Consider the following 12,434-nt stretch of genomic DNA (forward strand, 5'->3'; position numbering starts at 1 on the left):
GCTAATCCTATGGCCTTTGGCAGATTGAGAAGGGCTCAAAGTAGGTTCTCCAACACCGGCTGCTCATGATTTATGTATCAGGCCAGTGGACATAAAAATCTGACAAACTGTTCCTCTTTGTGCACAGGTGGTGAACAGCACTTCTTGCATGCTTCCATTTTTCTCCTAGACAGGCTGTGCCAGTAACTTGACTCTCCCCTGCTGACACCAGAAGAGCTCGTCAAGGTGACATTTCCAGTTATCCTCACTGTGGGATAGCAGGCACGAGAGACATCCAGAAACTGGAGAGCAGAAGTTGCTCATATCACCTCTCTGTGCATCAAAGTCAGGGAAACAACCTCTCCCAGAGCTATCAAGGGGCCTCAGAAACACCATTACTGAGGTGCCAGCACACCCTGCAAAGTCTGCTTTACCCAGCTGCCTGCCCTTATCTCTGTTCTCATGTCTCATCTTATGTCTGATCCCCTGATTTTTAGCAGCTTTCTCTCTCCTCAATATTTTTATTTTAGAAGCTTTGAATTACTCCTCCACAGTGTATATACAGTTACCCAGCAGCACTGACCACATAATCACTGTAACTTATCTACTTGTCCTGAATAGACATTTTTCCATATGTATGGATAAAAAATGACTGTCACGTAGTTGGCAAAAAGAATGATGTAAATTATAGGCCAATAGTGTGATACTTTCACAGAGTGATTCTAATTTTAGTCAGTCTACTCGATTTTAGACACGTCTTACTTCATTAACGTGTGACTTAGGTATATTAAGTGACAGAGATTAGAAATAAATTTGGGTTGGAGAGTTAATATTTAAACCAGGAAAGACATTTATGGGCATTAGTGAAGAAGTGCTGTGTTTGGCAATGACGTGCAAGTAATATCTCCTGAAGTACTTTGGTACTTTTTATACTGTGTGCACACGTAATGTGCAGCCTAATGTTTCACAGCTATCACTTCTGGGACTTTTTTTTTTTTTAAGATAGAAATGTGTTTCTTTAATATTTCATCCTCACTCCAGGACAGTTCCTGAGAAACCAATTCTTTCGCCTTCTGCCTTAGGCTATTTATTATTAAATCTCATCGTGGTGAGTGACGGCTGGGGATGAAGTTCTTGCTTTTACTCAGCTGTGCACCTGTGGACACGAGCAGAAGAGCTGTGAGGCTCCTCTCTGCCCTCCCCCTGCTCACCACTCAGCAGACCACAGGCTTTCTCTCAAGACAGACATATAGGAACTATAATCTATATCACGGCACAGCTCCTGAAATCTGCCTGGAGATCCCAGGGCTCCTAGGTCACGGGCTAGCAGTGCCTTAGAAAGCTAGTTTAGTTTTCCTTTGCCTTTCAAAGCTTTCCCAGGGCACAGGGAACATGCTGCTGCTCTGCATTCCTCCAGCCTCCGGCTAGATTCACACTGTCTTGTTTCCTTCCCTATAACCAACCTCTGGCTGTGCCCCGTGGGACACCGTGTGCTTCCAGAGTCTCTGAAGTAGCCAAGCAAATGCATTTACACACCACACCATGAGAGCTTCCAGCAAAGAAGAGTTCATATAAAGGACAAGGTTGCAGGAGGCCGCATGGCAATTGGCAGGCCCTGCTCCTGCTTGATTAAAAGTGAATTTTGCTGCTGCCATGGAAACAGGATTGGAGGAAATATTTATAATTATCAGTGGGTAAATTACTGTGACATTTTATCCAGTCAGAAGCAAGATTTTGGCCCCAGATCGTTGCTGTGACTGAGAGTCAGGCAAACTGGTGAATCTGACCTGAATCATTTAGCTCCAGTTTGCCCAGTGAATTTGCCTGTCCTCCCTAGTACTACCCAGTAGAAGACAGATGTCAAAATATATGAATTTTCTGGCTTTGGCATTTGGATTTATCTGTAACTTTATCATTAGGAGGGTTCTAAGTTCAGGTTAAACTCAGGATATTTGAAGTGGTAAAGCTGACTTTAGTGTTTGGAAATTCATTATTAATTAATAGATAAAACTTCATGAAAAGTTCTGCAGTGGCAGAACTTCTGGCTTCTCTTTTCTCTGATCAGGTGGTATTTCCTGCTAGATCAGGGTTCCATTCACAAAGCTATTTCCATTTTCAAAATGGACTCACCCTCTAGGTTAGGAGAGAAGAAAAGCTCTTGCAGAGCAAGCAACACCACCTTCAGTGGCCCAATTTAGCATGAAGATTTTAGAGGGAAGAGAGGAAATCTATGTTTTTTTCCAAGTAGATCAGCTGTAGTTGCCTTCAGTATTTGAAAACCATGCTTTCACTGACAACATCAGAAACTTATTTTAGTTTTTAATAATATAGTGAAATTTTAGCCTCACATGCTTAAAAGATTATTATTTTTATTTATTTATTATTTTTTTAAGGTGACATATGAAGTATTATCTTGAGAGATTCAGTTTAACTGTAGATTTTTATTTATTTATTTACTTTTGCTTTGGTCTTAGAAGCCACCAGTAGCCAGGCAATGGGCTGTCTGAATCCAAAAAGTACCTTCTGTTTATGTTGGTTAAATGCGCTCTGGCCTTTCCACAGGCATGATATGGTCAGAGTGTAAGGAGATTTGGGAAGAAGGTCCACGAGAATATGTGTTGCATCTCTGGAACCTGCTGGACTTTGGGATGCTGTCCATCTTCGTGGCATCATTCACTGCCAGGTTCATGGCTTTTCTCAAAGCCACTGAAGCACAACAGTACGTAGATCAGTACGTTCAAGACGATGACCTCAATAATGTCACCCTTCCCCCTGAAGTTGCTTACTTTACTTATGGTAAGATGCTTTTTGCTATCTAATGCTTCCTGTTCTTTCAGGCTTGTGTGTGGAACTGATGAAATCAGTTTTTGTGGTATTTATAAAGGTTATTTTCAAATTAAGATAAATTATTCTTCTGAGATTTGCCCATTCCAGCCATCTTCATAAATAGCCCAAGGGAATCAAGAACTGAACCTCATTGAGTCTCTTATAAGTCTAAGTCAATCACATCTTTGCAAAATAGCTTGAGTAACAAATAATCAGGAACTGTGAGTGAGCAGGATATAATTTAAATTAAAGATGAATGAACCTGCTCCATTTTCCAAATACAAGAGAGGGAACATGAAAATAAATAAATAAACAAATAAGATCTGGAGCTGCATTTCTAACTGGTGGTGTACTATGCATCTCTGCTAAAACCGATACCTGTGTAATAGACACAGAAACACAAAGTACACCTATAAGCTGCTTCTTCTAGAGAAAATCTCTATTTTGGAGATCCTATATCATCTGTAAGTTCTAACATTTGAAAATGCAAGCAATAGTATAGCCTTGACATTATTTTTGATGGCTGAAATGGTTCTTTGATATTCACAAATGAATAGAGCTTTGTGCCTTATATGTAGGGGCTGGACTCAATGTACAACTCTGCAAGCATGAGATGTAACCCTGGGCAAAATCTGTGGGGACTTTGTTCATGGAAGGCTGCAGGATCTAGAGATCTGGGCCCAGAGGAAAACCCTTAGCTCCCTAGGTTTGGAAGACAATGTTCTAGAAATGTGCTTGGGGATGGAAAAGCAGATCTAGGCTGTCAGATTTCACCCATTGTAGGCTTGCACCATGCAGCACCAGAGATGTGCCCTGACCCCACACCAGGGTGCACAGCCACAGGTTTCCTGATGGGATGAGCTGGCACTGGCTCATCCTCCTGCTTGGTGTGGTCCCCCTGCAGGTAAACATCCCTCTCCCTGCCTGGGCAAGCAAGAGGCTTCTGAACTTACACTGTGGTTTGCCTCTCTCTGGTTTGCTGCTGACCCATTTAAAGTCAGTTCATGCTACAGAGATGCAAAAGGTCTAGAACAGAATGTCACAACCAAGTACTGTGAATTCCTCCATCTGCTTCTTGTCCTTGGGTTCAGATTACTGAAAATAATGCCTGAGTTTACTGCTGTGTCCTTAAAGATGCCCTATGTTTTAGCTCTGAGTCAATATTTTTGTCGAGTTGCTCAGCTGATGCAATGACACTTATAAGCTACATTAATATAAATTTTCACATTTTCAGTAGATTAAACAAATGATGCATATCTGGTATCAACAAGAAGATTTTCAAAGTAGAAATATTAGAATGACTACATTGCCAGAATTGGTTTTAATTTAAAGATAACACAAAGATAATACACTTGATGGCTATATCTGCTTTATCTGAACAAATCCAAGCCTCCTTGCATAATGGTAGGGAGAGAAGTCTCAGCCTCCCTAATGTTTTCTTATATTCCTTATACTGACACAGTGCCGTGTATCCAAAGCTATGTCCGAGCTCCACTGTGTTGTAGTTTTGGTTTTCCATCTCAAGGGCTTCAGCTGGAAAAGGGACAGCACAGTTGTTGTTCAATTAGGATACTGAAAATACCGAATTTGTTTAAACCCATGTTATTTATTTGCGGTGTGACTTTGGTAAATCCCAGTGACTTTTTCATTTCTCATCTTTTCCATGTGAAAAATACAACTATATCTTACCTATTCTTGTAAAGCATGCTTAGGACTTCAATAACCAGTTGCTTCCAACCTTATTTTTTTTCACCTGGCCAAAACCAACATTCTGCCTTCAGAAGGGGTCATTTGTCAGCATAACTTCCATCTGCCTCTTTTCATTACTAATACCTAATGTACGTGTATTGTTTTAGCCAGGAACAAGTGGCTTCCCTCGGATCCTCAGATCATTTCAGAAGGACTGTATGCAATAGCTGTGGTACTCAGCTTCTCCCGCATTGCTTACATTCTTCCAGCCAACGAAAGCTTCGGCCCCCTGCAGATCTCTCTGGGGAGGACTGTGAAGGATATCTTCAAGTTCATGGTCATCTTCATCATGGTGTTCCTGGCCTTCATGATTGGAATGTTCAACCTTTACTCTTACTACCTTGGTGCGAAATACAACCCAGCGTTTACAACGTGAGTACCTAAGAAAAAGTGGCTGCTCTTGCAGGGCTCAGTCCGTCCTGGTCCGTTGCTGCTGCTAAGTCTGCTCAGATAGCCAGGGTGCTGCCAAACACTCTTCTGCTGGTAGTTCTGTAAAGACCATGTAAGGTGCTCAGCTGAAAACAGAGAAGTGTCTGTATAGCAGGTGATTCTGTGTGCAAACATAAGTCCATCTCCTAAACATGCTTAAACATATCTTTGTGTTCTTATTCCTCTTTCTGTGAGCCCAACAATTTTAATTCTCCCTTCATCATCATCTGCTCCCTTCCTATTTCTGCCAGGGCTGCCCACATTCCTTTTTGGCCCTGATTCTTTAGGTTCAATCATCTTTCTGTCCAACCAACACACTCATTCAATTCTATTCTCTCCTACACAAAAAGAAAAAAGAAAAAAAAAAAACAAACAAACTTTTAATCTCAACAAGATAAGAGCCCAAAACATACCTGCATGGCTCTGCAGAACTAGTGTTTTCAGGGTTAGAGCTTCCAAATGTACAAGGTATTCCTAGGGTTACAAAGAAGGCTGGAAATGATACAACTAATGGGTTTTATACACCACCACCTCCCCTCCCTCTCCCCCCGCCCCCCACAACACTTCTTATTTGTATAAGTACTTTATTTCCTTGGAAATAATTAATGGCATTTTATAAGAATTCTGCCATTTTGTAATTTTTCAGAGATTGTATGTTCTGCTCATTTGAGAGAGCTATCTAAAGTTTCTCTTCTAGCTGCGTGGGGAAGTCAGATACAGACTTTGGCTGGAAAACTCGTACCACAGCCTCCAGTCCTGGCAGCCAGCTCAAGGCCTGAGCTTGGGGAGATGGGTTAGTTCAGAAGTGTTTATTTCTGGAAATCAAAATAACAGATCAGGAAAACGTTCTGTGAGATGTTCAGGAAAATTTCAGTTTCTCTGCTTCTCTATTAATAGTGCAGGACGTCAGCCTCCCTCCTGTGTGCTGGCCATCCTGCAACTTACTGCAATGCCACTATGGGAGGTTTCAGAGGTGGGAACATCCCAGTGATCTGCTGTATCTGCAGGAATGTCCCCTGTGCCCAGAGGAAAGCCTCCTCCCTTGCACCAGCAGAACACCGCAGCAGGCAGCTTTACATGCACACGAAATCACTGTGACTGCCCTGGGGACGCAGTGGGGACTTCCCTTCCCATATGCCAACCTGTGAGGGAGGAGGAAAGCTGGGTGTGATGTTTTCCCCTTGCTATGATCTGCCTTCAAGGCAACCGTGCCACACTGGAAATACCTGAGCTGCAGAGCAGGCAGCAGCTGGCATTTGATGTGTCATTTCTCTAACGTGTCACACAGCGAGCTGGGGGCTTAGCTTGTGATTCCTCTAGGAGAAATGACCTTTTCAGCATCATTTCTCCTGCAAGTGGCTGTTTCTTTCCAAATGCTCAGGAGCCAGTTTTACTGCCCTACTCTTTTGTGCAACATGTACTTTGTACCCTAATGTTTAAATTTTCTGATTGAGCCAAATATGCCTTCCGAACCTTTCTTGTAACCTCAGGATACATTTTAATGGAAGGATTTATGAGGCTAGACGCAATTACATTTATCTGTGCTTGGTAGTAAGGTAGAAGAAAATTGAGTGTGTGGGATGTGACTTGCTGCTTATTTGAAAAGGAGATGTCCTTGAAGCACGAGAGGTAATGAGAAGTTGAGTCGATACCATCCCTGGTTGCCTCAGTTATGGTCCTCAGTACAAGTCTCAGGCACATCACAGGAGCACAGCATTAACAAATTCCAGTCTCCAGTGCAATGGTGGTAACTGTCGGATTAACACATGTGACCCAAGTGGGTCTTCCAGGAATTACCGTCTTTTGATAGAAATAATGAGTAAACATTGACCAAAATGAGGACTGCTCACTGGACTAGAGATTGCTTAAATGCCAAGGGATGTCTGGGCTGGGGAGAGTCTTGTCAAAAGGTAGTACTCTTCCTCATTAACTTCAGCCTTGTGATTACCTATCCTATCCTGGAGGGACTTCATTTTGTTATGAAGCAAATTTTCCATAAACATGAATTTTCCTTTTAAGAATTTGGAAAAGATTTAAAATAGACTTACTGGCTTCTGGTTACTTAAGCACACGGGAGGGTCAAATGATGATGAGTGAAAATAAAATTCTTTCATCATATGAAAAAAAGACTGTATATTAACATTCATCCTAAAAATCCTTCTCAGATATCTCATTCAACAAACTAGAAACCTTGAAATGTACAGTCCCAAACAATTTTAGTAAGCTATTAACAACATTTTGTTGGCAGACAGGCAGCTACCAATTCCAGCAACGTTTCCTCCTCTGTTTATCCTGAGCTGCCTGTGGGTCTTGCTGAATGCTGTGGTCTCCTTCTGCCATTAACTTGTTTGTGAAAAGATTTCACTATTAGAGTAGAATAAATAACTCAAATATTGTCAAAATTCACTGAGGCAAAGCGTAATGCGTACTTTGCTGTACTCGTAACGACTCTGTGACTTCAGTGACTTCACTGAATACATTTCTTGGCAGACACGGTGAGAATTCTTATGAGGATAGGTGAAATTTTACAGAAAGCAAGTTTTGTACTAAAAAATTTGTCTATTTTAATATGGGTCCTGAATCAGATATCACTTGCCTAACCGGGACAGAAGAAGGCCCTCTGGATTTGCTCATTAATTAGATTGTGGCGGTTCCACAGTGAGCAGACAAAGAGCTACTCACTGAAATAATTTTGCATTGAACATTTGAGAAAACCGTGGCTTACCAGGACAGTAAGAAGGCAGAAGAAAAAAAAAAGTGTCTAGATATCACTGAGAGGGAATTGCTTTCTTAGTTCTAATAATAATAATCCGTGAATGTTTGGTGTAATTTACCATGCTGTTGCACTTTCAAAATCATGTGCTGAGTTTTGCTTTTGATGCCTTCTACAGGGCAGTCATGTAGCACCCCAGTGGCCTCTGAACTATGTTATCATGCACTTTCTGTCATTTCTAAGATCTTAATGTTCTTGACACAAAGGAAATAAAAACGTGGTGTACTTTACTTCACACTGTTAAATACAGAGATTATTTAGCTAACCATAGTATACTTTGAAAAAATTTTGAAGTTCTTCATTGCTGAAAAGTAGACAATTTTCATGACTCTTGCAGCCGACCCTAGTGATGTTTATCTGTTTATTGTATGCTGTGTACAGAACACAGCTCTCAAAACAGCCTGTAATTAAGAACATGCTATGCAAACAAAATTGAAATGGAGGCAAGACTGATTGTGTTCATCTTGCTTTCTGCATCACAAATCAGGCTGAAGGCTACAGCACAAGGTTTTCTGTCTGCTTCTCCCCGAAGGGAAGTGTGACTCACTGTTCAGTGCCAATGTTACTTAGAAGCTTGAAGGCTTTTTTCTTCTCACTCTCCTTTGTCAAAATATGATATTTTTTGCAGATTGTATTACCTCCATTGCTTTTCTGGCAGTGTTAAAGCTTTACCAATCAGTTTAAGGAATAACTTAATCTAAAAGGATGCTTTAAGCTTTCTTAAAGAGGAGGACACAAGACTGACATGAAATTATGGCCTTGCTGCTATCTTTTTCGATGAACAGCACACTGCTCTTTACAGAAGCAAGGAAAACTTGCAACTAGGTGATCACCTCTGGTCTGTATTCTTCCTCTACGCAAAATCTGTGTTTAATTTCCACAGGACTATGTCTGTTGAAACAAAAATCCCTTTGCTCTTTCCTCACTGCCATAGTTGGCCCTGACCACAGTAGTGAGAGCACAGCATACCCAACTCAGCAAGGAGCATCAGTCAATCTGCCACTGCCAGCTCCTCCTGCTGTCAGGAGCTGTCAGCCTGGGCAGGACTCCTGACCTCCTTTGTTCCTTCATTTGTCTGCTTCTAGGAAGGATAACCCCTCCCGATGTTGCAGGAGGGGGGTAAATTGCTTAGTTGGCAATGATGAGACACATCAACATCTTGGAAACTTCAGGAACTTGGCTCCAAACATCCTTGTCTCGTGTTTCAGTGAGACATTCTCAAAAAGGAGAAGAAAAAAAGGTTCCCTGTAACCTCTGCCAAACCTCCTGCAATTTGACAGTAGAGTAAAAGGAAGAGAGAAAGCCGCCCAGCCTTTCCAGAGGGTAGGGACGAACTAGTACAAGGTCTCCTTAGAAATATTTTTCCCCACGAGTGGGAGAGCTGTGTCTGTCTGTAGGCATTGCTGAGCAGTTTTGGGGTGCTGCAGACAGGTTCACCTCTCACAGCACCTCCCACTACTGTGGGCACTGTTCCCACACATGGCACTGGGAATAAGGACTGTGGACATTTGCAGAGGAGCATGGTGGCTGTGCTGGAGCCGATGCTTGCCTGGGGCAGTCAGGGCCACATACAGGCAGTAATTAACTTTTCAAGGAGAACCTGGCACCACTCCAGAGCAAAGGTTAATGCCTGAGCTGCAGAGAAGGAGCAGATATGGTGTGTTGTATTAAAACCCACTGGCAGGGTGGAAAACTAAGGGAACTTTTCCAAATTAAAAAAGGAAGGTTAATAGCAGGGTGCAGCTGGGATCAAGGCTACTGGTTATGTTTTTGTATTAGTTTGATAAGTGACTTGGATGATAGGTTTCAAAGCCAAAGGTTTTTGGTGTTGTATGCATTCTTTATCTAAAAATACAACATTTAATATAATAAGTGCAAACCAGATTGCTACTATAAAAGTGAAGGGTCTCTAACATAATAATGTCAGCTGCCCTTTCCTGTACTTGAGGGCAGGAGACAAATATATCTCTGCACAGTGTCCCAGCCTTATGAAAGCAGCAAGGAGTGAACACAACAGCACACTCTGAGTAACGTGGAGACTGAATAGAAAGCCACATTTTTAAATGATGTTGTGCAACATCTCTCTGACACATCGCTCAGGGTTATCCCCACATGTAAATGCAGTTATACTGGTGGAGAATGGTACCTAATTATTTACTGCAGTCTTACTAATGCTACATGCAAATGGAAGTGGGAATGCCATGAGTTGTGATGAGACATAAGTACTAGTCTGCTGTGGCAGAAAGGAATTGCCCAGTGCTCTGCACTAGCCTTTCAAAGGGTTGAAATTAATTTGTTTTGCTTGCATGTATAGTGTAATTGATACTGGAGTAGATGTAAAGCTTATTGTTGCCTTAGGACATGTTGTAGTTTGTGTCTATAATCTGTTTTAATAAACATGTAGCAAAATTAAGCTGCCATCTTTATATTAATAATAATAATTTAAAAGAAATCAAAATCATTTGTTAATGGCATTGTTTTCTCAGAAGACATTACCTCCTGGGAGGCCAGGGGAGAGTGGAGGTAATTGCTTGTTAATATTCTAAGGGTTATTCAGTAAAGGCATATTTGCTTCTAACTTAAAAGCTAAGCAAAGAGCTTCCAAAATGTACCAGTTTCCCTCCTTTTCCTCCTTCCTTCATTTCTAGTTGTGGCTGCTCCCCTTCTGCCTGTTGTAGCTTTGGCTCCCTCCAGGTCTCCTTTTGCCCTGTAAATTCAGCTGCAGACTTCCCATCTCTTTGTCATCCCTTCCTTTTTTCCCATCCTTCAACTTTTTATTTTCATCTAGTTCCTACTTTCAAGCAAGGGTAACAATAAAATTAAAGTGCCTCTCTGTAACATCTTTTACTACTCCTTAATTTCAAATTCTTTAGGAACTTAAATTTTTTACTACACATCTTTGGGCATCTGATTTGTTTACAACCTCAATGCAGGAAGAGAAGAAAATCAGACCAGGGGATGACTTTACTTGCACAGTGTGCTGGTTATGTTAATGCCATAAAACAGAACTTTTCACTGACTCCTTCTGGGTAAAAAGTCTCTTTTGCCCCAGAAATTGCATATGAGGCAGTCAACATAGGTTCCTTCTCCCCTTTCCTAGATAATCTCTGTCTATCTTCTCTGGATGAGAAATGAGTGACTGAGTAGAAGTACTGGGCCCTACACAAAATGTTTCAAACAGCAAGTGGCCCATGGAGAAGGAGTCCTTAATAGGGACTCAAAGGCCAAATGACAGGTAACACATCTGAGAAGAACAGATGGAGCAAACAAAGGGGCACTGTCACTTCAGAGTATTTATTAGAAATCATATTTCTTTATCAGATCAGGAAATATGATCTGGCATGTCCCTGGGTGATAGATAATGGCTTGTAATAGCTGTGCCAAGGAATCATACTTATATTGGTGGATTACCACTTTTACTATTAGGGTTTGGCCAGTCCAACCTGGTGCCGACTCTATAAAGTGATCATTTGCTTTATTTTTTAGGGTAGAAGAAAGTTTTAAAACCTTATTCTGGTCAATATTTGGCTTATCTGAAGTGATATCTGTGGTGCTGAAGTACGATCATAAATTCATTGAGAATATTGGATACGTACTCTATGGAGTATATAACGTGACCATGGTGGTGGTGCTGCTTAATATGCTAATAGCCATGATCAACAACTCCTATCAGGAAATTGAGGTAAGATAAGAAACTGCATTACAAACTCAATGTACATAATTATTATTGACAATGAAAATGTGAAAAGAACAAGGAAGCTGCAGTTTATTCCATATGCATGATTAGAGGGTTGTTGAAACACAAATCCTACACTGTGCAAGAGTCAAGGCTGAGTCTGACCCCAAATTAGGGCTGAATTAATAATTAACAATGAATCATTCGTATAACAACTTCAACTTCCTTGTTTTTAATGACCATCTGTGAGCAAACCCAATTTCCTTTACATGTATTTAATGAAAGCAGTTTGTGGTATTTTTTACTCCCTGTGTTAATTATGATAATTTATCCATGTGTATTACCTTAGCTGTGCTGTTTGCTTAAGAAAGAGCAAAGAATATCTCATGTTTGCCTTTTTTTTGTTGTTTGTCAGTTTATTTTCTGTCTGCTCTGTAATGGTTAAACACAAAAGCCCACCTAGGTCTGAAACTCATGGATGCATATATAAAATTACATATTTTTCAAATACCAGGCACACAATCTTTATATATATGTAGGTGGAGGAGGAGTCCCTGGACCTACAAAACTTAATGGCATGAGCAAAAGGCAACATTGAAAGGATATGAATACAACCCTCAAGGAAGGTGTTTGCAGGTTTTACCCAGCTTTGTTCAGTAGTATTAATATTAGCAGGCTGGATTTGTTAAATGCTTTGGACATAAACAAATCCCTGCTCATGTAAATAGTGACAGATAAAAAAGATTAATATTTGGACAATGTTTATGCTGATTCACCTCTTTCTTTTGATTTGTTAAATATCAAGTTTCTGTAGTTGACTTTGTATTAATTATTTGTTCTAATCTTCCCTCAGAACCTAACACTGGAAAAGGCAGGAGTAAAAAACCTTTTCTCACTGTAATGTCTAATTCTTCCATGTACTGTAGTGCAAATATAGCTCTATCGTGCTGCAACTAAGTCTAAATGTCAGAGAGACCTTACATAAGTTCTCTGCCCCAGAAG

At 40.8% G+C, this 12,434-nt stretch overlaps 1 protein-coding gene across 2 annotated transcripts in view; it reads left to right on the top strand.

The window, feature by feature from the left end:
• TRPC7 (transient receptor potential cation channel subfamily C member 7) overlaps window positions 1–12,434 on the top strand; it is a gene marked incomplete at both ends in the record, with an annotated part of 61,094 nt that overhangs the window by 39,115 nt on the left and 9,545 nt on the right. For both annotated transcript variants that reach the window (XM_082771859.1, XM_082771860.1), the window contains 3 exons: window positions 2,542–2,775; window positions 4,662–4,926; window positions 11,243–11,438. In XM_082771859.1, the coding sequence (XP_082627985.1) occupies window positions 2,542–2,775; window positions 4,662–4,926; window positions 11,243–11,438 (695 nt within the window). The remainder of the gene's footprint in view (window positions 1–2,541; window positions 2,776–4,661; window positions 4,927–11,242; window positions 11,439–12,434) is intronic.

The sequence above is a fragment of the Aythya marila genome, assembly GCF_965140915.1.
Source record: "Aythya marila genome assembly, chromosome: 14".
In the NCBI taxonomy this organism is placed as follows: Eukaryota; Metazoa; Chordata; class Aves; order Anseriformes; family Anatidae; genus Aythya; species Aythya marila.